The sequence below is a fragment of the Drosophila arizonae genome, chromosome X, assembly GCF_054131065.1.
Source record: "Drosophila arizonae isolate 15081-1271.41 chromosome X, UAZ_ARI_1.0, whole genome shotgun sequence".
Taxonomy (NCBI): Eukaryota; Metazoa; Arthropoda; class Insecta; order Diptera; family Drosophilidae; genus Drosophila; species Drosophila arizonae.
Window position 1 is genome coordinate 32,028,626 of NC_142927.1, and position 27,504 is coordinate 32,056,129.

At 36.7% G+C, this 27,504-nt stretch overlaps 1 protein-coding gene across 1 annotated transcript in view; it reads right to left on the bottom strand.

The window, feature by feature from the left end:
- Nucleotides 1–27,504, bottom strand: part of stx (ubiquitin-like domain-containing protein stuxnet) — a 66,399-nt gene that overhangs the window by 19,600 nt on the left and 19,295 nt on the right. Inside the window, exon 2 of the mRNA XM_089476087.1 lies at nucleotides 10,407–10,494. Within this exon, the coding sequence (XP_089332213.1) occupies nucleotides 10,407–10,494 (88 nt within the window). The remainder of the gene's footprint in view (nucleotides 1–10,406; nucleotides 10,495–27,504) is intronic.

Here is a 27,504-nt window from a genome sequence, read left to right on the forward strand (position 1 = left end):
GAGAGGAACAAGGACATTTGGTGCGCGATTCTTCCTGAAATGATGCGAGGGTACAAAAAATTGATGGCAAATGGCATTAATGAACTAACAGAATCAAAAGGGCCATGTATTAATTATTAAAAAAACAAGTAAGAAAGCTCTAGTCGAGACTGCTCGACTACGAGATCCCTTGAACCCTTGGAGCAATAGATATTTCAATAATTTTTCGCGTCTTTCAGCTTACACAAGAAACACGCACACACACACACACACAGGCACGTACGCACACACAGGCACACATACACACACACGCATACAGACACACATACACAAACACATACCCACACAAGCACCCACGCATAAACACGCATGGGCTGCAGTGTGCGCTTACTATGAGAACTTAATTGTTTAATAACTTTTTTTATGGACGTACGATCTTCATGAAACTTTCAGATTATGATTATAACATGAATATACATGTAATTGCCAAAGCACAGCAAGTCTCTAGTATTTGAAATACGCTTTTTACAAAAGTGAGGGTGAGGGGGTGAATTTAGAGGTGGGGGGTTAATTTTAACAAAAATTGCATGTAAGCATACATTAAAAATTTGGAGACTCTAGCAATAAAGGTGTAGAAGATATAATTTTATAACTGGTTTTCGATAAGGTTTTTTATCGATAAAAAAAAGATCGGGATGAGTTATCGATTTTTAATGATAAACTTGATATGCGCGCTGTAATTACGGACATTCTAAAAAAAATTTGAAGTCTCTAGCTCTTATATCTTCTGAAATCGACGCGTTCATACATACGGACAGACGGACAGACGGACGGACGGACAGACAGACGGACAGGGCCAAATCAACTCAGCTCGTCGCCCTCATCAAGAATATATATACTTTGTGGGGTCTGCCACGCCTCCTTCTGCCTGTTACATACATTTCAACAAAACCATTATACCCTGATTTCCCATTGAAAATGGGTTCAGGGTATAAAAATTATTAATAAATATATTTGTTGAAAAATGACCCGGGTGCAAAACTGTAACATTTGACTTTCTTTACATTTATATTTCTTATAATTATTCCAACCAATCAAATTTTTAGATTAAATATCATACAAAAAAGTAATATTAAGATCTTAAACGTCCATAGAGCAGAAGCAAGCATACAAACCCTTGAAGTTGCAACACTGTATATACATAAAACTAAATTACTGGCACAGCAAGTTTTTAAAACTTTAAAGCAACTTTTTAAGTGTTTTTTAACACTTTCTTAGTAAAACAAAAAATGTACAAAATAGAATAGGGTATTTATTAAATGTATCTTCAACGTACATTTTTGTAAAATTCAATAGCCAAAAAAAAACCTCGATTTTGCTGAACAAAATTAGTGGTAGTATTATTTGTTTTTTTTTTTTACAATTTGACCGATAATCCATAATGACCATAATCTTTTTGGCAACTTCACCATATGTTATTGGAGTCAAGTCGTGTTCTGTGATGAGTTGAAATTCAATATATTTCGATCGGATGGGCGTAAAAGTGTTTGGGAAAAGCCGAATACTGCGTTTCAGAAAAACAATATTAGGCCAAGAGTTAATCATGGTGGTTGTGTGGTGATGATCTGGGGTTGCATATCTGCTGCAGGTGTGCGCGAGTTGGTATTTATAGACGGTATAGTATAATGGACAAACATTAGTATCTAAATATTTTGAAAGATAACCTTTAAAAAAGTGCCGAAAAGCTACAACTAACAAGCTCGTTCACATTTCAACATGACGAGGACCAAATTGAACACTTGTGGGAAAAATTGGATAGGCGCATCTCAATAACAAAACAAGCCGACCTAAAACAAACTCTTATTGAAGAATGGCAGAAAATCAGGGAAGACGTTACTTAAGTTTTTTTTTCGATGCCAAACCTCTTATTAGCCGTTATTAAAGCTAAAGCGTTACATACCACATATTAATTATAGGATATACCCATTTTTTTAAAAATAATTTTATGTTTTCTATATTTTTTTTATCTTTCTGATTACACACATATGTACATACGCACACACAGGCACACGCTCGTACGCAAAAATATATAATTTTTTCACCCATCTTTATAGAATTAAAACATCAGCTTACATGCAAAATTTCAGCATTCTAGGTTTATAACTTTAGAAGATACAGTTTTATCCGATTTGCCACGCCCCCAATGGACGGAGATATATCCGCCATAGCTCGTGATCTGGGGTGGTCGACGCGGAGCTACATACCGAATTTCAGCTTTCTAGCTCTTCAACAAACATGATTTCTGATATATCGGAAAATGCATTTTCCGATTTGCTACGCCCCTAGTGGGCGGATCGCGAAAATTTTAACACTTTATAAATCGGAGATATACACAATTATGTGTTCCAAATTTCGACGCAAATAGATTGCGTTCATACGGACAGACGGACGGACAGCAAGACGGACATTGCATAAAACCAATACACTCATTTCACATTCGTGAATGAGTCTAAAAAGAATAAGCAAGGTATTAAAGGTTGTTGCAAGAATCGTTGATAATGACAAAGAATAAGAAATAATAACAAGTAAGAAGGCTCTAGTCGCGACTGCTCGACTAGGAGATACCCTGGAACCTCTAAGCTGGTATTCTACTCTTCTGCATTTTTTTTTTATGCACACATACATACACACGCATCCACACGCACGTATAATAATTTTATTTGTAGACATACAATCTTTATGAAACTTTCAGAGCGTAATCATATGGTAATAATGTGTGCACACTCCATAGCACAAGTGTCTAGTACTTGAAATGCGTTTACAAATTGGAGGCGAAGGGGGCGTGGTATCTAGAATCTGAAAACGACAAAATCTTCGTATCGATCAACTGTATATAGACAGTAAATCTGAAGTCTCTAGGTCTAAAAGTGTTCAAATTAGGCTTAAAAATTACTCTCGATAACTTTCGATAAACAAGTTATCGGATGAGTTATCGAAAAAATATGATAAACTTGTACTGCGTATGGTACACACGAGTATGCATGCCAAATTTCAGCTCTCTAGCTCTTATAACTTCTGAGATCGTCGCACTCATACGGACGGACGGACAGGGCTATATCGACTCAGCTCGTCGTCCTGATCAAGAATATATATATACTTTATGGGGTCTGCGTTGATTCCTTCTGCCAGTTACATACTTTTGCACAAAACCATTATACCCTTATTTCCCATTTTCAATGGGTTCAGGGTATAACAATATGCAGAGACTGGGCCAGACAAATGAATTTATCTAGTATATGGAAATACAATAGCACGAGGCAAGCAATTTAATGATAGCCAAGCATATTTATATAGGAGGATTGAATAAACTGCACTTTACTTTTTCTTCGACTGATCCCCACGTGCTCTACATCTAGATATATCAGTAAAATTGACAAACTGCGGTCACCTTGCGAGTTGTTAACACACATTTCATTGAAATGATTTCAACGACAGATTTCGCGGTAAGGGGAATGTTGCCATGCAGCACGTTCATAAGGAATATGGAATGCGACACCTGTGCATATTTTCGGATCCGAAAATCAAGGTATAATTTAAAGGCAACTATAGTCAACACTTTGGTCTTTATGTGCAAAAACAAATGGCTTATTAATCAATAGACTTATTTTTGACTTATTTTGTCAGTATTCACCAGGTTAAGTTATCAAAATTAAGTTGTATTTTTTTTCATACACAATAAGTGATTCTTGTTGACGTAAAAATTAAGTTATTTTCATTTAAGCACAAGTAATTCCTAAAAATTAAGTTATTTTCATTTAAGCACAAGTAATTCTCCTAAATATAGATATCAAGTTGAAGTTAAATCTTTTTATACCCTGAACCCATTGAAAATGGGAAATCAGGGTATAATGGCTTTGTTAAATGTATGTAACAGGCAGAAGGAGGCGTGGCAGACCCCATAAAGTGAATATATTCTTGATCAGGGCGACGAGCTGAGTCGATTTGGCCCTATCCGTCTGTCTGTCCGCCCGGGTGTCTGTACGTATGAACGCGTCGATCTCAGAAGCTATAAGAGCTAGAGACTTAAAATTTTTTTTTCCTAGGTCCGTGTATATCACGGATATATTTCTTTATATATATTTCATTATATATATTTAGTCTGCAGCTAAAAACGCCAGCCTTTCAACTGTTCAGCGTACAATTAAAAATCATCTAAAGCGTCTGAAAATTAAGAAAAAACCACCTTTAAATGCTATACATAAAGAAAAGCGGCTCCAGTATGCGAGAGAATACATGATATGCACAGTTCAATCTGACACTCGACTTAATGATTGGCGTTCAGTTGTTTTTACTGATGAAAAACGTTTTAATTTGGATGGCCCTGATGGTTTTCAATATTACTACCATGATTTACGAGAAGATGAGCTGTATTTAAGTCGCCATCACAGCCGTGAAGGTGGAGTCATGGTGTGGAGTGCCATTATATTTTATGGAATAGATTTAATTTTCATAGATCAGAAGATGACCGGTGAGCGCTTCAAAACTTTGTTTCAGTCCGTATTTCCTAAGATTAGGGATCATTGCCATGGATTTTCCAACAAGATAATGCTCCGATCCATAACGCTGTTGTTGTAATGCGTATTCCCCAGATCTTAACATAATTGAAAATGTTTGGGGATGACTTTCAAGGAAAGTAATTGAAGGGTGTAAACAACACGAAAACAAAGAAAACTAACCGCTGCAATTAAATTCGCTTGGAGCGAGATTTCCCTGAGCTACATAAACTCGTTGTATCACTCTATGAAAGACCGGATCTATGAATTTATTTCGAACAAAGGAGGCAGCACTCATTATTGAAATTATTTTGTATACTTACTTATTATTTAAATATTTTTAAAAACTTAAATTAATACTTAAAATGAAGTTCCTTTCTTTAAAAAAAATGAATTTGTTTAAGTGCTTCTATTTCAGTGACCAAGAAAAAAGTGCCTTTTTTTTAACAGTTTTCATAAAATGAATAAAAACCCGATATTTTGTAAAATTAAAATTTTTATGTTTTATATACTTGAAGAGTCATCGAATATCGAACATTTTTGTATATCCATTTTTTTATACCCTGAACCCATTGTAAATGGGAAATCAGGGCATAATGTTTTTGTGAAAAGTATGTAACAGGCAGAAGGAATCATCGCAGACCCCATAAAGTATATATATTCTTGATCAGCTGAGTCGATATAGCCCTGTCCGTCTGTCCGTCTGTCTGTCCGTCCGTCCGTCCGTCCGTTCGTCCGTTCGTCCGTTCGTCCGTCCGTTCGTCCGTCTGTATGAGCAAAATAATCTCTGAAGATATAAGAGCTAGAGAGCTGAAATTTGGCATGTATACCCGTGTATACCATAGGCAGTACAAGATTATCATATTTTTTCGATAACTCATCCAATAACATTTTTATCGAGAATAATCGAAAAATCGACTTTGTTTTTTCAGCCCAATTTGAACATTTTTAGACCAATAGACTTCAAATTTGTGTTATATATAAAGTTAATAGATACAAAGATTTTGTAATTTACAGATTTTGGATACCACGGCCCTTTCGCCCCCAATTTGTAAAAAACGCATTTCAAGTACTAGAGACTTGTGGTTTGGAATGTACACACATTTTAACCATATGATTACTTTGAAAGTTTCACTAAGATTGTATGTCTCCAAAAGAAATTATTTAACAAATAAATGCTCATAATATTGCCCACACTGCAGCGCAGCCCAAGCGCAGTCGCTGCCAACTACGCTGTCAGCAGAGCGCGTGATTATACGTTCGTGTAGATGCGTATGTGCATAAAAGAAGTGCAGAATGAGTAGAATATCAGCTTGGACGGTTCAGGGTATCTCCCAGTCGAGCAGTCTCGACTGGAGCCTTCTTACTGTGTTAAAGTTGCTTTCCAAATAAAAGTTAAAAAGCATATATTAACGAAAGTACAAGTGCGTCTAACCCAAGACCAGCAGTGTATTTATAACCCAAATCAAAATTCTATAAAGTACATATGAATTAACATTTAAAATTAGGCGACTCTAGCTCAAAAACTGTAGCAGATATAAATTTATCAGGGACCGCAAATAAGAGTTACGCATTTAAAAAATTGAGGGTCAAAAGAACTCCCAAGAAGAGAGAGAAAAACAGACATAAGGATTTCTAATATGGCGAATTCAAAAAAAGGACAAACTTTTATTTGTAATTTTTTATTAAAAAATTATATTTAATTATTAAAATTGATTTTTATGTTAAAAATCAAAAATAAATATTACAGAACAATTTTTATATAAAAATCAAATCATAACTCTTACTTTTAATTTATTATTGAATTTCGATGTTTTTAATCGTTAACCAAATACTCATACCGTTATTTTGTTATCGATTAAAAACTTCTCGATTTTTGGAAATTAACTAATTAAAATGTTTTCAAGACTCTAGCTCTTATATCTTCTGAGGTCGAAGCGTTCATACATACAGGCAGACAGACAAGGCTAAATAGACTCAGCTCGTTTCCCTAATCAAGATGATATGTTACATACATTTCATCAAAACCATTATACCCTGATTTCCCGCTGAAAATGGGGTCAGGGTATAAAAAGGAAAAGAAGAACTGATACAAACCACAGACCATCAGATTTAAATAATTTATTGACAAACGTCTCGTATAAGTGTAAGTAAGTATAGTCAGAAAGACAGAATACATGAGTGTCATGGCAACAAGCAAAGTGGTACGAATCGCGTCAACAGCTTATATTATTATAAATTTGGGGCGTGGCAGTTGTTTGCGTCCTCATGACCCTGTTGCGATTCAACAAGACATGTCTGACGGCTCGTTTGCAACAGTCACTCACAGTTCGAATGACTAGAAATGTACTAAACGGTTAATGAAAAGGGTTGGAAACATTAAGTAGAGCAAATAAAAGAAAAGAGGCCAGTGCAAAGAAGAAAAGACATGAAACGTGTGAACTGAAGCACACGATTAAAAATACTATTCGGATGATATGAAGAGAAAAGCGGAGATTTCATAACTAGCAATTTACATTTGCATGTTTTCATCGAATGGAAAAAGTAATTATTATAAAATTTGCAAATTGCATTCAAAGCACGAAAATGCCCTCATTATTAAGATAAAAACGTTAGAATAAAGTTAGAAGTTTTAGTTCAAATAATTAAGAACGCTATAGTCGAGACCGCTCGCAGTATGAGAACTCGATTGTTTAATAAAATATCTCGCACCTATAACAAACAAATAAGAAGGCTCTAGTCGGGTATATTCGACTAGGAGATACTCCGAAGACACCAAGCTGATATTCCAATCATTTTTCACTTCTTTTATGCACACATACATACTCACACATACACACGCACGCATAACTATGCGCTCTGCTAATTCCGCAGGTAGCAGCGACTGCGCTTGGGCTGCGCTGTAGTATAGGCAATATTATGAGATATTGAATTGAATTGAATAACGTCTTTTATAGAAAGATTATCTTTATGACTTTCAGAAAGTGATCATAAGATTAAAATGTGTGCACATTCCAAAGCACAAGTCTCTAGTATTTAAAATACGTTTTTATAAACTGAAGGCGTGGGGGGCATAGTATCAAAAATCTGTAAACTATAAAATCTCCGTATTCTTCAAATGTATATACACAGTAAATCTGAAGACTCGAGGTCTAATAATGTGCAAATTACAAATCAATTTATCGATTATTCTTAATAAAATAGGTGTCGAATGAGTTATCGAAAAAATATGGTAAGCTCGTACTGCGTATGATACACGAGTATGCATGCAAAATTTCAGAGCTCGAGACAGAGCTCGTCGACCTGATCAAGAATATATACATTTTGTGGTCTGCCACGCCCTGCTATAATGGTTTCATTGAAATGAATGTAACAGGCAGAAGGAGGCGTGGCAGACCCCACAAAGTATATATATTCTTGATCAGGGTAACGATTGAGTCGATTTGGCCATGTCCGTCCGTCAGTCCATTTGTCCGTGTGATTGAACGCGTCGATATCAGAAGATTTAAGAGCTAGAGACTTGAATTTTTTTTAAATGACCTTATATACAGCGCGGATGTCGAGTTTGCTTTTAAAATTCGATAAATAATCCCGTTATGTTTTTATCAAATAAAAACATTCAAGTACAAGTCAAATGCCAGTATACCTAATTGTGAAGTCGCGGGTTCGAATCCCAAGCGGCGACTCTAATGTTAATTCCTTTAATTTGTTCAAAATAGTTTTATATATTATTAAATGACTTTTGTATTTCATTTATATTTTTAAATACATCGAAATTGAAATTTCAGCCATTCTAAATGGGCATTTTTATTAGTTTGGTTCAGGGTAGTATCTAGTCGAGCACTCTCGACTAGAGTTTTCTTACTAGTTTTTTTAATGTTTTTTTTATTGTACTACATCTCTTTCTCTTTAAAAAAAAAAAAAAAAAAAAAAAACAATGGCTACTGTAAAATGTAAAAAAAAATGGTGATCAGATTAGCGCCCCCTGCGTTAAATTCAATTTATTTAAGCTAATGACCAAAAATAACACCTGTATTTTAAGTTATTGTTATTTTTAAGTAAAATTAGTAATGCGTAGTGCCGGTTTTTGTTTGAAATTACTTCAAAAATTCGATTAGGAATGTAAATATAAAGTTGTTGAATATAATTCAAGGATATGTTTGACCAAGCGTGTTCAATACCTTCGATTAACTCTGTCTTTGTACTATAATGTTTTCCGGACTCATATATTTTCCTGACCAACTATCTCCAGGCGTTTTCAATGATATTAAGTTGGGGTGAGTATGGTAGCCACTCCATGAGATCAACAACTTTTTGGCCCTGAATCCAGGACTTCACGGATCGAGCGGTCTGAGTTGGAGCGTTATCATGCTGGAACATCTACTGCAGGGTTTCAGACAGGTTTTAGAAATGCGGAACAGCAGTTTTAAGCACGGTGTTATAGTCCTATGCGTTCGATGCTTGTGTATGTGTGTGTGTGTGTATGTATGCCTGTGTGTGCGTGCGTGTGTGTGTGTGGGTGTGTGTGTGCGTGTTTCTTGTGTAAGCTGAAAGACGCGAAAAATTATTGAAATAGCTATTGCTCCAAGGGTTCAGGGGATCTCGTAGTCGAGCAGTCTCGACTAGAGCTTTCTTACTTGTTTATTTCTGGCTCTTTAAGTAATTTCGCCACCAATTTAAAAAAATTTGTTTAAGTACAAGACAAGCCTTTAAAACATACACACATTTAAACATTATGATCACGTTTTGAAAGTTTCATCAAGATTGTCTATAAATGAAATTGTTCAACAAATAAATTGTCATAAATTCTCTCCCAAGCGTTGTCGCTACTAACTGCGGAGTCAGCAGAGCGCGTAATTATACGTGCGTGTGGATGCACGTGTTTGTATGTATGCATATGTTTTTGTATGTGTGTGATTAGAAGATCAGCTGGCAAGGTTCAGGGTATCTCCTAGTCGAGTAGTCTCGACTAGAGAAATCTTGTTATTTTTTCGTTTTCAGTGAATTTTGGAATTGGAATGTAATTGTAATATATTTACATATTTGTTTTATTACACACACGAATTTTTTGGTCATTTGCTGCTTACTTTTCATTTGCTGTTACTGTTGTGGTTGCGGTGTCATTTGCGAAACTGGTTGGCGGACAATTTAGCTCCGCGTTTGGAACTTAAAATGCAGGCCGCCCTGATTTATTATACCCTGAACCCATTTTCAATGCGAAATCAGGCTATTAAAGTATGTAACAGACAGAAGGCGTGGCAGACCCCACAAAGTATATAAATTCTTGACCAGGGTGACGAGCTAAGTCGATTTGGCCCTTCCGTCTGTCTGTCTGTACGTCCGTCCGTCCGTATGTATGTATGAACGAGTCGATCTCAGAAGATATAGTGCTAGAGACTTGACTTTTTTTCCTAGGCCCGGGTATATCACGCGCATATCGAGTTTTTCTCTATATGTCGATAACTACTCTCAATATTTTATTATCGATCAAAAACCTTATCGAAAGCTAATTATTTAATAATACCTCCTACACCTTTGGAGCTAGAACATGCAAATTTTATATGTAGACTTATAAGTATTTTATATAATCTCGATTTTTGCTGACTAGTCCACATACTATATACTATATACTATATACTATATACTATATACTATATACTATATACTATATACTATATACTATATACTATATACTATATACTATATACTATATACTATATACTATATACTATATACTATATACTATATACTATATACTATATACTATATACTATATACTATATACTATATACTATATACTATACTACAGAGAGATTTGCATATATAAATATTTTGTTATACATATGTATTAATGGGCTATAAGCTGCCACTTACCAGCAAACCGGTTTCCACATTTGGTATTAAAATGATCTTAGAGCCATCCATTAAGTTGTGATCTCTGAGAGTTCCATCCTGTAGCTCCCTGTAATTATCAGGATAAGAAATCACAAATCCAGCTCTAAAGAAGTAATATTTAATTGTCGATAAAGCTTTTAATCGATAGCAAAACAATTGAGAGATGTTATCAATTTTTGGAAAGAAACTCGATCTGCGTGCTGCATATACGGACTTTTACATTTTCAGAAATCGAAGCGTTCGACATTCACCTCAGGACGTCGCCCTGAATATAACTTAATACTCCTCCTTCAACTGCCTAGCAAAACCATTTTCAATAGGCTCACAGTATAACAAGTAAGAAGGCTCTATTCGAGACTGCCCAACTAAGAAATACCCTAAACCCTCCAAGCTGATTTTCTAATAATTCTGCACGGACGGACGGACAGGGCTATATTGACTTAGCTCGTCAAAATTAATTTATTCGAGTTAGTGGATCTGTAATATGAAATATTTATTATAAACATCTTACTAGCGATTCCCCTTAGAAAATGGATCGTTATTACATGGCGCTGGATGTCTCCTCATTAAGATAATCAACTAAGACACTTCTAATTTGCAGTTGGTTTCCTTGAACTTGTTTAATTTAATGATTTACCTTGCGTAATGACATTTCAACGACACCTTATCTAAGAAAAAGAAATGACAGAAGACATAGCATAACAAGTAAGAAGGCTCTAGTCGAGAAGGCTCCACTAGAAGATACCTTGAACCCTCCAAGCTGATAGCTGTCTAGTTCTTATAACTTCTGAGATCTAGGCATTCATACGTACGGACGAACAGGGCCATATGGACTCAGCTCATCGCCCTGATCAAGAATATATATACTTTATAGGGTCTGCGATGGTACATACTTTTCATAAAATCATTATACCCTGATTTTTAATTTTCAATGGGTTCAGGGTATAAAAAAATCAAAATCAAAAGCAAAACAAGTAAGCCAAAAAGCAAAGTGAAACAAAAACCGAAATTGTATGAAATGCATATAACAAATTTGCATAACAAATTTGGAGACTCTAGCTTTAAAGATGTAGGATATATAAATTTGTTACTGGTTTTCGATAATGTTTCTAATCGATAACGAAATAACGGGGCAATTTATCGATATTTAAAGCAAAGCTCGATATGCGCGTGCTATACACGGCGCGTTCAAACAGCGAGAGAGAGAGAGGGAGAGAGAGAGAGAGAGAGAGAGGGAGGGAGGGAGAGAGAGAGAGGGAGGGAGAGAGAGAAAGAGAGGGAGGGAGAGAGAGAGAGAGAGAGAGAGAGAAGTACTAAATAAAATAATTGATTTAACGGTGTACGAATTATGGAGACTCGACTGTATATTATATTGCAATTTTGTATTATTTCCTTAAATTTATTTACATTTACATTTACGGCTGATATATTTCTGTTAGATGAAGTGTTTTTGTAATTTTCGGAATTGCATTATGCAGGTGTTAAAAACAAAACCATCAGCCACAACAATAGATACAAACTTATGTATATGAAAGAACCTCCGCTGAGTACGTCCCCGCTTATCCCGGTGATTTTTTTTCATATCTTTGAGTCATTCACCGAAATAAATCTTTTTGTTTTCATTAAAAAATTAAAACGTTTTATGTTAAAACCTATTATGTATATGCATTTTGTATAGAGTTTAGGTCTGGGGAGGTATTTCCAAAAGCCTTGGGTAACTGCACAGTAACCAGGACTCGATTTTGAGGGCTTATGCCGACCCAAAAAACAGTAATAATAACAATAAGTCATTTTTATTTAAATGCAAAATTACGATTAATTCCAGTATTCGGTACTCAAAAGCATCATAGTGCTTGTTTTTCATATGCGACGCCATATTTAATGTGCTAGCACTTTTCATTATTTTAAGACACAAATTACATTTGACTGTTCCGTTATTAAAGTCAGAATAAAAGATTTCACCATATTTAATTTGTGTACATTCGCAATTGGTTCACTTATTACAGGAGTGACAAACGAAAATACATTAAAACAAGAAAGAAAGCTCTAGTCGAGACTGCTCGACTACGAGATCCCTTGAACCCTTCGAACAATAGCTATTTCAATCATTTTTCGCGTCTTTCAGCTTACACAAGAAACACGCACATACACATACACACACAAACACACACACATACATACACACACACTTACATACACACACACACACACATATACACCCACACATACACATACACACCCATACACACACAAACACATACACACACAAACACATACACACACAAACACATACACACAAGCAGCCACGCATAAACACGCATGGGCTACTGTGTACGCTTACTATGAGAACTTAATTGTTAAATAACTTTTTTGTGGACATGCGATCTTCATGACACTTTCAGATCCTAGTTATAACAATACTATGCGTGCTCTTGCCAAAGCACAAGTCTCTAGTATTTGAAATACGCCTTTTACAAAGGTTAGGGTGAGAGGGTGGGGGGTAAATTTCAACAAAAATCGAAATTATAGATAATGCATATAAATATACATTCAAAATTTGGGAACTGTAGCTCCAAAGATGTAGGAGATATAATTTTATAATTGATTTTCGATAAGGTTTTTTATCGATAAAAAAAAGATCGGTGAGTCGATTTTTAGTGATAAACTCGATATCCGCGCTGTAAATTCAAACATTTTTAAACAAATTTGAAGTCTCTAGCTCTTTTATCTTCTGAAAACGACGCGTTCATACATACGGACAGACGGACGGACAGACAGACGGACAGGGCCAAATCGACTCAGCTCGTCACCCTGATCAAGAATATATATACTTTGTGGGGTCTGCCACGCCTCCTTCTGCCTGTTACATACTTTTAACAAAACCATTATACCCTGATTTCCTATTGAAAATGGGTTCAGGGTATCAAAATATGGCAAAAATATTCGATAGTGGGGCAAAAATAATATTCCAATATAAATACATATATTTTCTTAAAGCTTTTCCCAAAACATTCCATATCGATAATCAGCACATATGTATGTCTATATAGATGCCTACGCATATATATACAGTATTTATTAGAGCCTGGATTGAATTGATTTTCGTGCAGAAGCGCCAGACATAAAGTCCAGCACACAAAAAGGCAAATGAAAACAAGAACGTTGCAGTCGGGCGTTACCGACTTCGGAATACTCATTCACATCCCATCAGCAATTTAGTAGTTAAGTTTCCCTCTAACACTGTAGAAAATGCGGTTTTTCCCGATTTGCCACGTCCCTACCAGTGTTGCCGAAACTTTTTCAGCAAAAGTAGCAAAACCGAAGGCTGAAAGTAGCTAAAAGTAGCCAACTTTCTTCTAAAATAGCTGAAAAAGTATCAAAAAAGAAAACAGTGCCGTTTTTTTTTTCATAAAAAGTCAACTTTATTAATTTAATTATTATAATATCTCATCTATGACCACCAACTCGTCATTTTCACCATTGTCGCTTTTATAATTTGCCTTTTTAAGGTGGTTGGGTGGAACGCTATACTCATAGCATAAATAATAAAATCAAATTTTCGATAATTCTAGATAAAAAAGTTATCGAATGAGTTATCGAAAAAATATGATGCATGCCAAATTTCAGCTGCGATGATTCCTTCTGCCCGTTACATACTTTTTCACAAAACCATTATACCCTGATTTCCCATTTTCAATGGGTTCAGGGTATAAAAACTGATAAGAAATGAATTTTGCATAAAATTTTAGAAAGCTTACCTATTATATATATTTGAAAATAGCCAGATTTGTAGCTAATAGCTGCTTGAAAATTTGTGTAGCAATCGGACTCAAGAAGTAGCCAGATTTAGCTACAAAATAGCTGATTCGGCAACACTGGTCCCTACTGGGCGTAGACACCTTATTTTTGGTCAGTTCTTAGAACGAGATAACGGTACCCTAACTGTAGTTTGAATGCTTACCCTAAAAAAAAATTACAGGGTATTTTTCGATATGCCACGCCCCCAAAGAGGCGTAAAAATTATTTTTGGGTCATCGATAGAGGGGGTTACTTGTAACTTAACTATCCAAACTTGAAGCTTCTAGCTCTTAAACTTTTGCGGTTTGCCACGCCCCCTATGGACGGACATATATCTATATAGCTCGTTGGACTTGGGTGGTCAACCCGCGTATATATACCAAATTTCAGGTCTCTGGCAACAATAGTGTTCAAAATATAGCCGAATTCAAAAAATTACTACATCTTCAGGTCCGATTTGCCACACTCCTAGTGGACGTAGATATATAATTTTTTACCCATCTTTATAGAATTAAAACATCAGCTTACGTGCGAAATTTCAGCATTCTAGGTTTATAACTTTAGGAGATACAGTTTTATCCGATTTGCCACGCCCCCAATGGACGGAGATACATCCGCCATAGCTCAAGATCTTGGGTGGTTGACGCGAACCTACATACCAAATTTCAGCTTTCTAGCTCTTCAACAAACATGATTTCTGGTACATCGGAAAATGAATTTTCCGATTTGCCACGCCTCTAGTGGGCTGATCGAGAAAATTTTAACACTTTATAAATCAGAGATATACACGAGTATGTGCTCCAAATTTCAAGTCTCTAGCTTCAATAGCGCCGAAATAGATTGCGTTCATACGGACAGCAAGACGGACATTGCACAAAACCAATATACTAATTCACTTTCGTGAATGAGTACAAAAATAAGAGTTATGATTTGATTTTTATATAATAATTGTTCTGTAATAATTATTTTTGATTTTTATCATAAATATAAATTTTAATAATTAAATATAATTTTTTAATAAAAAATTACAAATAAAAGTTTATCCTTTTTTTTTAATTCGCCATAACAGAAATCCTTATGTCTGTTTTTCTCTGTCTTCTTGGGAGTTCTTTTGACCCTCAATTTTTTTAAATGCGTAACTCTTATTTGCGGTCCCTGACAACTACAGCAACAAAGCGTCACAGCATAAGTTACTTAACTTTACACTTACGCCATACGGCGGCAGGCAGGCAGAAGGCGGAGAACGCGTGTGGCACGCAGACACCACGGCAATACATATACATACACACTGCGATGTCGCTTTCGCAGTCGCCTTGATTGCATCAGTTAAGACGGCACCCGCATCGCGCTTGATGGATTTGTCGCGGCGAGGGCGAAACAAAAAAGATATGCAGAGTAAGAAGGAAAGAAAGAGAGGAGAGAGAGAGAGCGTATTGCGCCGAATGGCTATTAATGTGGTAACCCTGGTAACAAAAACAGTAAATGTACGAGCGAACAACCGAATGAACAGTAAAGGCTGCACGCATGATTGGTGAATTGAGAATTGACCGACGCTGCTGTTGGATACGAAAAAGCGAAGCATATTTGGGTCAGATTCAAGCGTGGCCAGCGCTCCACACACAAATTGACACAAAACGTATTCATTTTCATTCATTGCTGCTTACGTCAACGTACGGCACGTTGCTCAATACTGTTATATCGCTAGTCGGCAGCATGTTCAGAGCCAAGGCCTTCGCGTAGGCTGCATAAAATAACCGAGAGAAAAAGACAGTGTATGTATGCCAAAAGAAAGCTTCGGCTACTTCGTCATAGCAACAAATATCGCACTCGCTCATGAATGCACACATATACATATACACGTGAATGTACCAACAGCAGGTGCACGAACTCACCACACATAAGAGCAAACCAGCATGGTGAACAACAAGGCAGCAGTAATAGCAGTGAGAGCAGACTTCTCTGTCTGCGTCTAGACCTAAAGTAAGCTTTAAGGGCGACACACACACACTGCGCGTCATCAGGTTAGCGCCCCTCTTACACTCATTTTCTTTTACGTTTTTCTCTTTGCCTATTGCACGCAACATCTTAGTTTTTGTTTTGATTTCATTATCGTCATATGAGATGCCCCTCATACAAAAACAAGTAAAAAAGCTCTAGTCGAGACTGCTCGACTGCGAGATCCCCTGAACCCTTGGAGCAATAGATATTTCAATAATTTTTCGCGTCTTTCAGCTTACATAAGAAACACGACACGAACTGCGAACTGCGAACTGCGACACACATACACTCACACATGCATACACACACAAACGCACACACAGGCACACATACACACACACGCATACAGACACACATACACACACACATACACAAACACATACACACACAAGCACCCACGCATAAACACGCATGGGCTGCAGTGTGCGCTTACTATGAGAACTTAATTGTTTAATAACTTTTTTTGTGGACGTACGATCTTCATGAAACTTTCAGATTATGATTATAACATGAATATACATGTAATTGCAAAAGCACAAGTCTCTAGTATTTGAAATACGCTTTTTACAAAAGTGAGGGTGAGGGGGTGAATTTAGAGGTGGCGGGTAAATTTTAACAAAAACCGAAATTGTATAAATTGCATATAAGCATACATTAAAAATTTAGAGACTCTAGCAATAAAGGTGTAGAAGATATAATTTTATAACTGGGTTTCGATAAGGTTTTTTATCGATAAAAAAGATCGGGTTGTGTTATCGATTTTTAATGATAAACTTGATATGCGCGCTGTAATTACGTACATTTTAAAAAAAATTTGAAGTCTCTAGCTCTTATATCTTCTGAAATCGACGCGTTCATACATACTTAAATACACCCCCTCACCATCACTTTTGTAAAAAGCGTATTTCAAATACTAGAGACTTGTGCTTTGGCAATTACATGCATATCCATGTTATAATCATAATCTGAAAGTTTCATGAAGATCGTACGTCCACAAAAAAAGTTATTAAGCAATTAAGTTCTCATAGTAAGCGCTGACTGCCGCCCATGCGTGTTTATGCTTGTGTGTGTATATGTATGTAATTGTTTGTGTATGTGTGTGTGTGTGTGTGCGTGTGTGTGTGTGTGTGTGTGTATGTGTGTGTATGTTTGTGTGTGTATGTATGTGTGTGTATGTATGCCTGTGTGTGTATGTATGCCTGTGTGTGCGTGCGTGTGTGCGTGCGTGCGTGCGTGTGTGTGTGTGTGTGTGTGTGTGTGTGTGTGTGTGTGTGTGTGTGTGTGTGTGTGTGTGTGTGTGTGTGTGTGCGTGTGTGCGTGTTTTTTGTGTAAGCTGATAGACGCGAAAAATTATTGAAATAGCTATTACTCCAAGGGTTCAGGGGATCTCGTAGTCGAGTAGTCTCGACTAGAGCTTTCTTACTTGTTATACCCTGAACCCATTGAAAATGGGAAATCAGGGTATAATGGTTTTGTTGAAATGTATGTAACAGGCAGAAGGAGGCGTGGCAGACCCCACAAAGTATATATATTCTTGATCAGGGCAACGAGCTGAGTTGATTTGGCCCTGTCCGTCTGTCTGTCTGTCCGTCTGTCCGTATGTTTGAACGCGTCGATTTCCGAAGATATAAGAGCTAGAGACTTGAATTTTTTTTTAAATGACCGTACATACAGCGCGGACGTCGAGTTTGCTTTTAAAATTCGATAAATCATCCCGTTATGTTTTTATCGAGTAAAAACATTCAAGTTCAAATCAGATGCCACTATAGCTAATTGTGAATGATTTTTCTTTTTTTTTTTAATTTCTCAAATATTCAATATAATATGTAGATCATATGCTGAAAGTTTCATTGAATTCCGTTCAGTCAAAAATTAATAAAAGATAATCAAATATTTGGCCAATTAACAAACGCACGTGCAGCAGCTACAACAAAAACATTCGTTGAATCACATCAGCTGTTAGTTTCGTTTAGTTTTGGTAGATGGCGCAGCAGCAGTGAATCTATTTGAGTTTTGCCAGCGCCACTAGCAGAAGTGAGGTGGCCTAGTGTGTTAGCTGCATGACGCTCGATCGAGGAGTCGCGGTTCGAGTCCCGATCGATGCAACTGATGTTAATTTTTTTTTATTGTTTCAAAATATTTTTATATTTTCATAAATGAGTTTTCTATTTAATTTATATTTTTAAATACACCGAAATTGAAATTTTAACTATACTTTATGTGCGTTTTTAATAGTTTGGTTATTCTAGCAGATTCTTAGAATCACATCAGCAGTTAGTTTCGTTTAGTTTTGGTAGATGGCGCTGCAGCAGTGAATCTATTTGAGTTTTGCCAGCGCCACCAGCAGAAGTGAGGTGGCCTAGTGTGTTAGCTGCATGACGCTCGATCGAGGAGTCGCGGTTCGAGTCCCGATCGATGCAACTGATGTTAATTTTTTTTAATTGTTTCAAAATATTTTTATATTTTCATAAATACGTTTTCTATTTAATTTATATTTTTAAATACACCGAAATTGAAATTTTAACTATACTTTATGTGCGTTTTTAAGGGTTTGGTTATTCTAGCAGATTCTTAGAATCACATCAGCAGTTAGTTTCGTTTAGTTTTGGTAGATGGCGCTGCAGCAGTGAATCTATTTGAGTTTTGCCAGCGCCACCAGCAGAAGTGAGGTGGCCTAGTGTGTTAGCAGCGTGACGCTCGATCGAGGAGTCGCGGTTCGAATCCCGATCGATGCAACTGATCTTAATTTTTTTTTAATTGTTTCAAAATATTTTTATATTTTATAAAATGAGTTTGGTATTTTATTTATATTTTTAAATACATCGAAATTGAAATTTCAGCCATAGTAAATGAGCATTTTTATTTGTTGGGTTCAGGGTAGTATCTAGTCGAGCACTCTCGACTAGAATTTTCTTACTTGTTTTTTCTATTCTTCTTTATTTTCGCACTTATTTTGCGTCATCAGATTAGCGCCCCCAAATGCATCTGTAATTATCTTGCTTTTTTTTGGCAATTACACTCACCAAATTTTTTGTGCAACTCAAAAAATTCAATATATTTATAGTATGGGTAAAAAACAGTTTTATTTTTGCTGGAAAAAAATCAAAGATTGAGACATACTTTGAATCTGGACTATGCTACCATAAAATTGCTGAAAAGACAGGAAAACAGAAAACCAATTGGCAAATTTTATAGAAATAAGGAAAACTATGGAAAAAATTATATAGGCGGCAATAATCAAGTGAGTTGATTAGCAGATAGAAAAGCATTAGTTCAGGAAGCTTCGAATTCGCACGAATCGACTTCCAAGATTACAAATAGGACCGGTGTTAAGACGAGCTTGTCAACGGTCCAAAGAGAAATGAAGAATGTTAATTATTTAAAGAGCCAGAAATGAAACAAGTAAGAAGACTCTAGTCGAGGCTGCTCGACTAGGAGATACCCTGAACCCTCTAATCTGATATTCTAATCAGTTTGCACTTCTTTTCGACACACATACATACACACGCACGTATTAGAAGGCGCCCTGCTAACTGCGCAGTAAGCAGTGACTGCGCTTGGGCTGCGCTGTAGTGTGGGCAACATTATAAGAATTTATTTGTCGAATAATTTAATTTCTAGACGTACAATCTTAATGAAACTTTCAGGGCGTAATCATATGGTGAAAATGTAAAGCACACGTCTCTAGTACTTGAAATACGCCTTTTACAAAGGTGAGGGTGAGGGGGTGGATATAGGGGATATATATAATTATATAAAATACATATAAGTCTACTTTTACAATTTGGAAGCTCTAGCTCTAAAGGTGTAGGAGATATAATTAAATAATTAGTTTTCGATAAGGTTTTTGATCGATAATAAATCGGGAGTAGTTATCGATATATAGAGAAAAACTTGATATGCGCGTGATATACACGGACCTAGGAAAAAATTTCAAGTCTCTAGCTCTTATATATTCTGAGATCGACGCGTTCATACATACGGGCAGACGGACGGACAGACAGACGGACAGGGCCAAATCAACTCAGTCCGTCGTCCTGATTAAGAATATATATACTTTGTAGGGTCTGCCACGCCTCCTTCTGCCTGTTACATACATTTCAACAAAACCATTATACCCTGATTTCCCATTGAAAATGGGTTTAGGGTATAAAAAAGACACCAGTCGATATGCTGAGAAAAGAAATACGCATTAATTTTGCCCGGGCATACATGAAGTTGTCTACCCAATGGCAGCATGTTGTCTTTTCTGATGAGAAAAATTGAATTTGGAGGTAACTGATACCTATAATTATTATTTTCATGACCTACGCATAGAAGAACTTTATTTGGAACGGTTGTCAAGCCGTAGCGGCGGAAGGGTTGTGTGGCATTGGTGTAGGTAGCAATACCTTACTATACTATAGGACTATAACACCGTGCTTAAAACTGCTGTTCCGCATTTCTAAAACCTGTCTGAAACCCTGCAGTAGATGTTCCAGCATGATAACGCTCCAACTCAGACCGCTCGATCCGTGAAGTCCTGGATTCAGGGCCAAAAAGTTGTTGATCTCATAGAGTGGCCACCATACCCCACCTTAATATCATTGAAAACGCCTGGAGATAGTTGGTCAGGAAAATATATAAGTCCGGAAAACATTATAGTAAAAAGACAGAGTTAATCGAAGGTATTGAACACGCTTGGTCAACCATATCCTTGAATTATATTCAACAACTTTATATTTACATTCCTAATCGAATTTTTGAAGTAATTTCAAACAAAAACCGGCACTACGCATTACTAATTTTACTTAAAAATAACAATAACTTAAAATACAGGTGTTATTTTTGGTCATTAGCTTAAATAAATTGAATTTAACGCAGGGGGCGCTAATCTGATGACCAAATTTTTGTTACATTTTTTTTGTACATTGTACAAACAAAATTAATAAAAATTATTCCCTATTGTTAAAGTAGCCATTGTTTTCTTATTTTAAAGTGAATCAGATGTAGTACAATGCAAAAAAAAATTTAAAGATGGAGCTCTGATGGTTTAGCTTTTATATAGCTTCAAAGCTGAGTGTAACGGAGGCGCTAACCTGATGACGAGCAGCGTACATACAGTCGACTCTTGTTATTTCGAACCTGCATTATTTCGAACCTCTCATTAATTCAAAATTATCACTCAGTAATTCGAACTAAAAATCATTGCTAAGACGCGGTAATTCGTACCCATATGGTTAAACACTCGACAATTCGAAATATTTTAAGAGTCCCTTGAATTTCGAAATAATGGGAGTCGACTGTACATACACATGTATGTATTGCATAAAATTATGCATGTATACATATCTATACGTTCGTATTGAGCGTATGAGGTGTGGTGTCTGTGTGTGCGTGCGTGTCGGCTGTCTGTGGGGGTGTTTGCATAACCAGCCCCGGCGCAGTCAACGAACGCCCAGACAGAGAGGCAGACCCAAAAAGCACACCACGACAAGTAACCACCCACTGAGCCAATATATAAACCCCAAGATAAAATTAAATTTTTGAAGCTTTATTTCTCATATTTGTTTCTTTATGGTTTTCAGACTCCAGTTGCCTGAAAATTGTGTGCAGTCAGCTACTACGCTAATGTGCTCAAATTGTACAGGGCTACTTGGACCAGCACCAGACCAAGGCATGAATGTAGACGTGAAACTTCCCAGTGCACTGGGAGCAAAAACCCTTTATAGCATTTGATTAAGGAATGTTTACTGAATACCTTGCTACTTAAACATTGAACAACAAACTCTAACATTATAAGTTATCTTCCACGAAACACACAAATATTTTTAAGGTTACGGCTGAAAATACAACTAGCAACACATTGGACGATTACACAATAAATCACAAGTAGCACAAAATCTTTTAATACATTCTGTTAAGCATACCTTTAAGAAGATTTTCCATAGTTAAATTGGTTTGTAAATTTTAATTGCAATAGTTTTTTTACGTCGACAGCTGAGAATAATTTGGCGCACTTTTTGCCATTCACCATGCAACCCTGAATCAGCTGACTTTGACGAAGCTTAAAACATTAGGGGAAGTCCCCAAAATTTTATAAAAATTGTTTTTATGTCTATTGGAATATCCTTAATGAGATAAAAAAAAAATTGCGGATTCGAGATAAAAAAAAAATTAGGTTTATGCCGCACTATCGGTATTTTTGCCCATAGTGCAGTGACGAATTCTACCGCCAGGCAACGCTTTAAGAAAGCAACCACCAAAAGCCAGCGTAGTCGTCATCTTCACATGTGGATCGATTTCATTTGCCGTCACGAATGAGGAAAAGTAGCGCAACGCAATAGTCACGTGGAAAACAACGCATCAAAGCAAAGTAAAAGAAAAGGAAATTTAAAGATATCCGAGAAGACCTCTGACGCCTAACTAAGCTGCTGTCAAATGCAAGGCAACTGCGGCACTTACTCCACAACCCGAAGGACGCATCTGCAATAGGTCGAGACAATTTTAACAATTTTAAACTTTTGTCCCTTTCAAGCAATTCGGACACTTCGAATCTATTTTCTTCCAACTATTGATTATTGTAAAGTTAAACGCGTCTGTAAAGCCATAATAATTCCGTAAATAAATTTATATGAATTTAACAAATTTTTGGATACCGTATTCAAATTCAAAACTCCACTTTGTAGGTGTTCAGGCACGAACATAAGGATTGCAAGCATGATCAGTTCGTCAAGAATACTAACAATTATTAAATTTGTATTTGTCCTGAATATTGTTTAGAAATCCACAGATAGCAGTTCTGGACGTTACCCACTTTGGCCCCCCCGCAGAATGTTCATGCACATGCATGAAGATAGAAATATGATAAGTAGGGGAACGTACGCGCTATGCACTCGACAGCTAGCATAAAATAAATAACATATGTTTCATGTGTGAACTGTCAAACTGGGCATAAATTATGACCCTGACCCTTAGCGATTAGAATACGTAAGAGGCGAGCGCTGAGCATTACAAACTCAGCGATAGCATAAGAATAGCTAATAAACCAATGCGGAGTCTTACAAACTACGCGATAAGTTAATATGTAATAGACCAATGCTGAGCCTTACACACTCAGCAATAGAAGCACTAGATTTAAGGGTTGAAATTATGCATGAGTCTGGGTATATAAACCCAGGCTCAGAAGAATAAAGATCAATACGAAACTAAACACCAACAAAGTCACGTGTATTCGTTCAGTAGGTCAGTTGCAATTGTAGCTAATGGTTAATGAGTTTGCATTTTTATAAAATGTCAAATATTTTATTTGTATTAGCCACTCACTGTTTTAGTCTTTTATTTGATGTAATATTCGTTACTATTTTTCCAAGAGAATTAGAATTTCGCTGGATCAAATCCCTATTTGTATACCCTGAACCTATTGAAAATGGGAAATCAGGGTGGTTTTGAGAAAATGTATGTAACGGGCAGAGTAGTCATCGCAGACCCCATCAAGTATATATATTCTTGATCAGCACGACGAGCTGAGTCGATATAGCCCTGTAAGAGCTAGAGAGCAGAAATTTGGCATGGATACTCGTGTGTATCATACGTAGTACAAGTTTATATTTTTTCGATAACTCTTCCATAACTTTGCTATCGAGAATAATCGAAAAATTGATTTTGTTTTTTCAGTCTTATTTGAACTCTTTTAGATTTACTGTGTATATACAGTTGATCGATTCGAAGATTTTGTGATTTATAGATTTTGGATACCACGCACCCCTCGCCCTCAATTTATAAAGAACGCATTTCAAGTACTGGAGACTTGTGCTTTGCAATGTACACATATTTTAAAAATAAAAGATTCATAAAGATAGTCTATCTACAAAAGAAACTATTCAACAATTAAATTCTCATAATATTGCCCACACTGTAGCGCAGCCCAAGCGCAGTCACTGCCACCTGCGGAGTTAGCAGAGCGCGTGATTATACATTCGTGAGGATGTGTGTGTATGCATGTGTGCATAAAAGAAATGCTGAATGAGTCGAATAGCAGCTTGGAGGGTTCAGGGTATCTCCTAGAAGGAACAGTCCTGATTGGAGCCTTCTTACTTGTTTATACTCTGAACCCGTTGAAAATGGGAAATCAGGGTATAATGGTTTTCTTGAAATGCATGTAACGGCAGAAGGCAGGTGGCAGACCCCACAAAGTATATATATTCTTGATCAGGACGATGAGCTGAGTTGGTTTAGCTCTGTCCGTCTGTCCGTCCGTTCGTTTAACGCGTCCGTCCGTCTGTTTTAACGCGTCGATTTTAGAAGATATAAGAGCTAGAAACTTCATTTTTTTTAAATGTCCTTATATACAGCGCGGATATCGAGTTTATCACCAAAAATTGATAGCTCATAAAAAACCTTATCGAAAATCAGTAATAAAATTATATCTCCTACATCTTTAAAGGTAGTCTCCAAATTTTCAATGTATACTTATGCAAATGCAGTTATTCCAATTTCGGTTTTTGTTAAAATTTACCCCCCACTCCTATATCCACCCCCCCCACCCACATATTTGTAAAATGCGTACTTCAAATACTAGAGACTTGTGCTTTGGCTAGTATATGTATATCCATCTTATAATTATAATCTAAACATATATTTATGTATGTCCTCAATTTAACAAGTGTTACAATTACCGTCAATACCGTCAAAGATACAGATGCAGAAACTATAAACAACAGGTAATGATATAGCTGATTGAATCTAAACACTTTGCTCATATTTTACACGAAACAATCTATTTGGCGCTCTATTGATGGATACAGCTCTAGACATATGTATTTCCCTGTAGAGACTTGTAAAAAAAAAAATTTTTCGGCACTCGATTCAATGATACACGCGATAAATATACGCACAAAAATGCATTTGCCTGTGAAATGTGTGTGAACATTTAAAGATAAGATACATTCAACACTTTTCGCACGCCTATTATGGATACAACATTGATACATAGGGCATGATGTGACAGTCCGTATTAAGAGACTATAAATGTATGTATCCATGCATACACACACACATAGAAAACCACGCCCCACAACTACTTCCACCACTAAATAGCAACCCTTAGTGGTAGTAAAAAGCTGATTTAAACTGAAACCAGCCTTGTTTACCGCACGCACAACATAAAGAAACCCTTCCAAGGATAAACATCACTAAAAGATAAGGCCAGCCACAAGGTGCGATTGCCGAAGTGTGGTCCATCATCAACACCAGCATACGGCCAGCACCACCGACCAGCAGCCAGCACCATTTCCGTCTCTGACGTACAGACTGACGCAAGAGCCTAAAATACGGTCTTAATGGTCTGCTTAGGGGTTGGGGTTGAGACCTGCTAGGCTAAGCTTTTAATTGGGGTGGCTCCCAGCAACAGCAGCTACAGCAGCAATCACCCACAGATGATGTTGTTCAATGACTTTTATTAATTTCAGTCGCTAAATTTAACCATACGGCCCCCATGTACATATATATGTGGATTGTGATTCAGCCAGGCTAAAGAGCAACTGTACACATGGTCAACTCCGAGTTTAAAAACAACGGTAATCAAAAGCCACCACCGTGCGAAAAGAAAATCTCTCGAATAGGGTTGCAGAGAAAATCGATGAGCGGGTAAATAAACGCGTCTTCTTCTACTTCTGATTAATGCTGTTAGTATTAACAAGTAAGAAGGCTCCAGTCGAGACGACTGGGAGGTACCCTGAACCCTCTAAGCTGCTATTCTACTCATTCTGCATTTCTTTTATGGACACATGCATACACACGCATCCACACGCACGTATATCAGGCGCTCTGCTGACTGCGCAGTTAGCAGCGACAGCACTTGGGCTGCGCTGCAGTGTGGGCCATATTAAAAGAATTTATTAGTTGAACAATTTATCTTATAGTAGGACTATCTTTATGAAACTTTCAGAGCGTGATCATATGGTTAAAATGTGTGTACATTCCAAAGCAGTCTCCAATACTTAAAATACGTTTTTTATTACAAAATCTTTGTATCCATTAATTTTATATACAACGCAAATTTGAAGTCTCCAGGTCTAAAACTGTTCAAATTAGGCTGAAAAAAACAAAGTCGATTTTTCGATTATTCTCGGTAAAAAAGTTATGGGACGAGTTATCGAAAAAATAAGATAAACTTATACTGCCTATGGTATACACGAGTATGCATGCCAAATTTCAAATTTCTAGCTCTTATATCTTTTGAGATCGGCTTGCTGATACGGACGGACAGGGCTATATCGATCCAGCTCGTCGTGCTAATCAAGAACATATATACTTGATGGGGTCTGCGATGATTCCTTCTGCCTGTTACATACTTTTCACAAATCATTTTACCCTGATTTCCCATTTTCAATAAGTTCAGGGTATAAAAACAACCTAAAACAAGTAAGAACGTTGCAGTCGGGCGTTAACGACTGCGGAATACTCATTCGCTCTAATACTGTAGAAAATACATTTTTTTTCGATTTGCAACGCCTTTACTGGGCGTAGACATCTTATTTTTTGTTAGTTCTTAGAACGTGATAACGGTACTGTAACTGCAAAGTTTGAATGATTACCCTCAAAAAATGTGAAAATTACAGGGTATATTTCGATATGCCACGCCTCTAAAGAGGCGTAAAAATTATTTTTGGGTAATCGATAGAGGAGGTAACTTAACTGGTAACTTAACTATCTAAATTTGAAGCTTCTAGCTATTATACTTTAGGAGATATATCAACTTTTGCGGTTTGCCACGCCCCCTGTGGGCGGACATATATCCGACAAAACTTTTTGGTCTTGGGTCATCAACCCGAGTATATATACAAAATGAGGTCCCTGGCATCAATAGTGTCGAAAATATAGCAGAATTTAAAAAATAACTATATCTTCAGGTCCGATTTGCCACGCCCCTAATGTGCGTAGACTTATAATTTTGTCTTTAGATTTTATAGATTTGTAACATTAGCAGACGTGCAAAATTTCAGCGCTCTAGTTTTAAAACTCTTGGAGATACAGTTTTATCCGATTTGCCACGCCCCCAATGGACGGAGATATATCCGCCATAGCTCGTGATCTAGGGTGGTCGACGCGGACCTACATACCAAATTTCAGCTTTCTAGCTCTTCAACTAACATGATTTCTGGCATATCGGAAAATGCATTTTCCGATTTGCCACGCCCCTAGTGGGCGGATCGAGAAAATTTTAGCACTTTATAAATCGAAGATATATACGAGTATGTGCTCCACATTTCAAGTCTCTAGCTTCAATAGCGCCGAAATA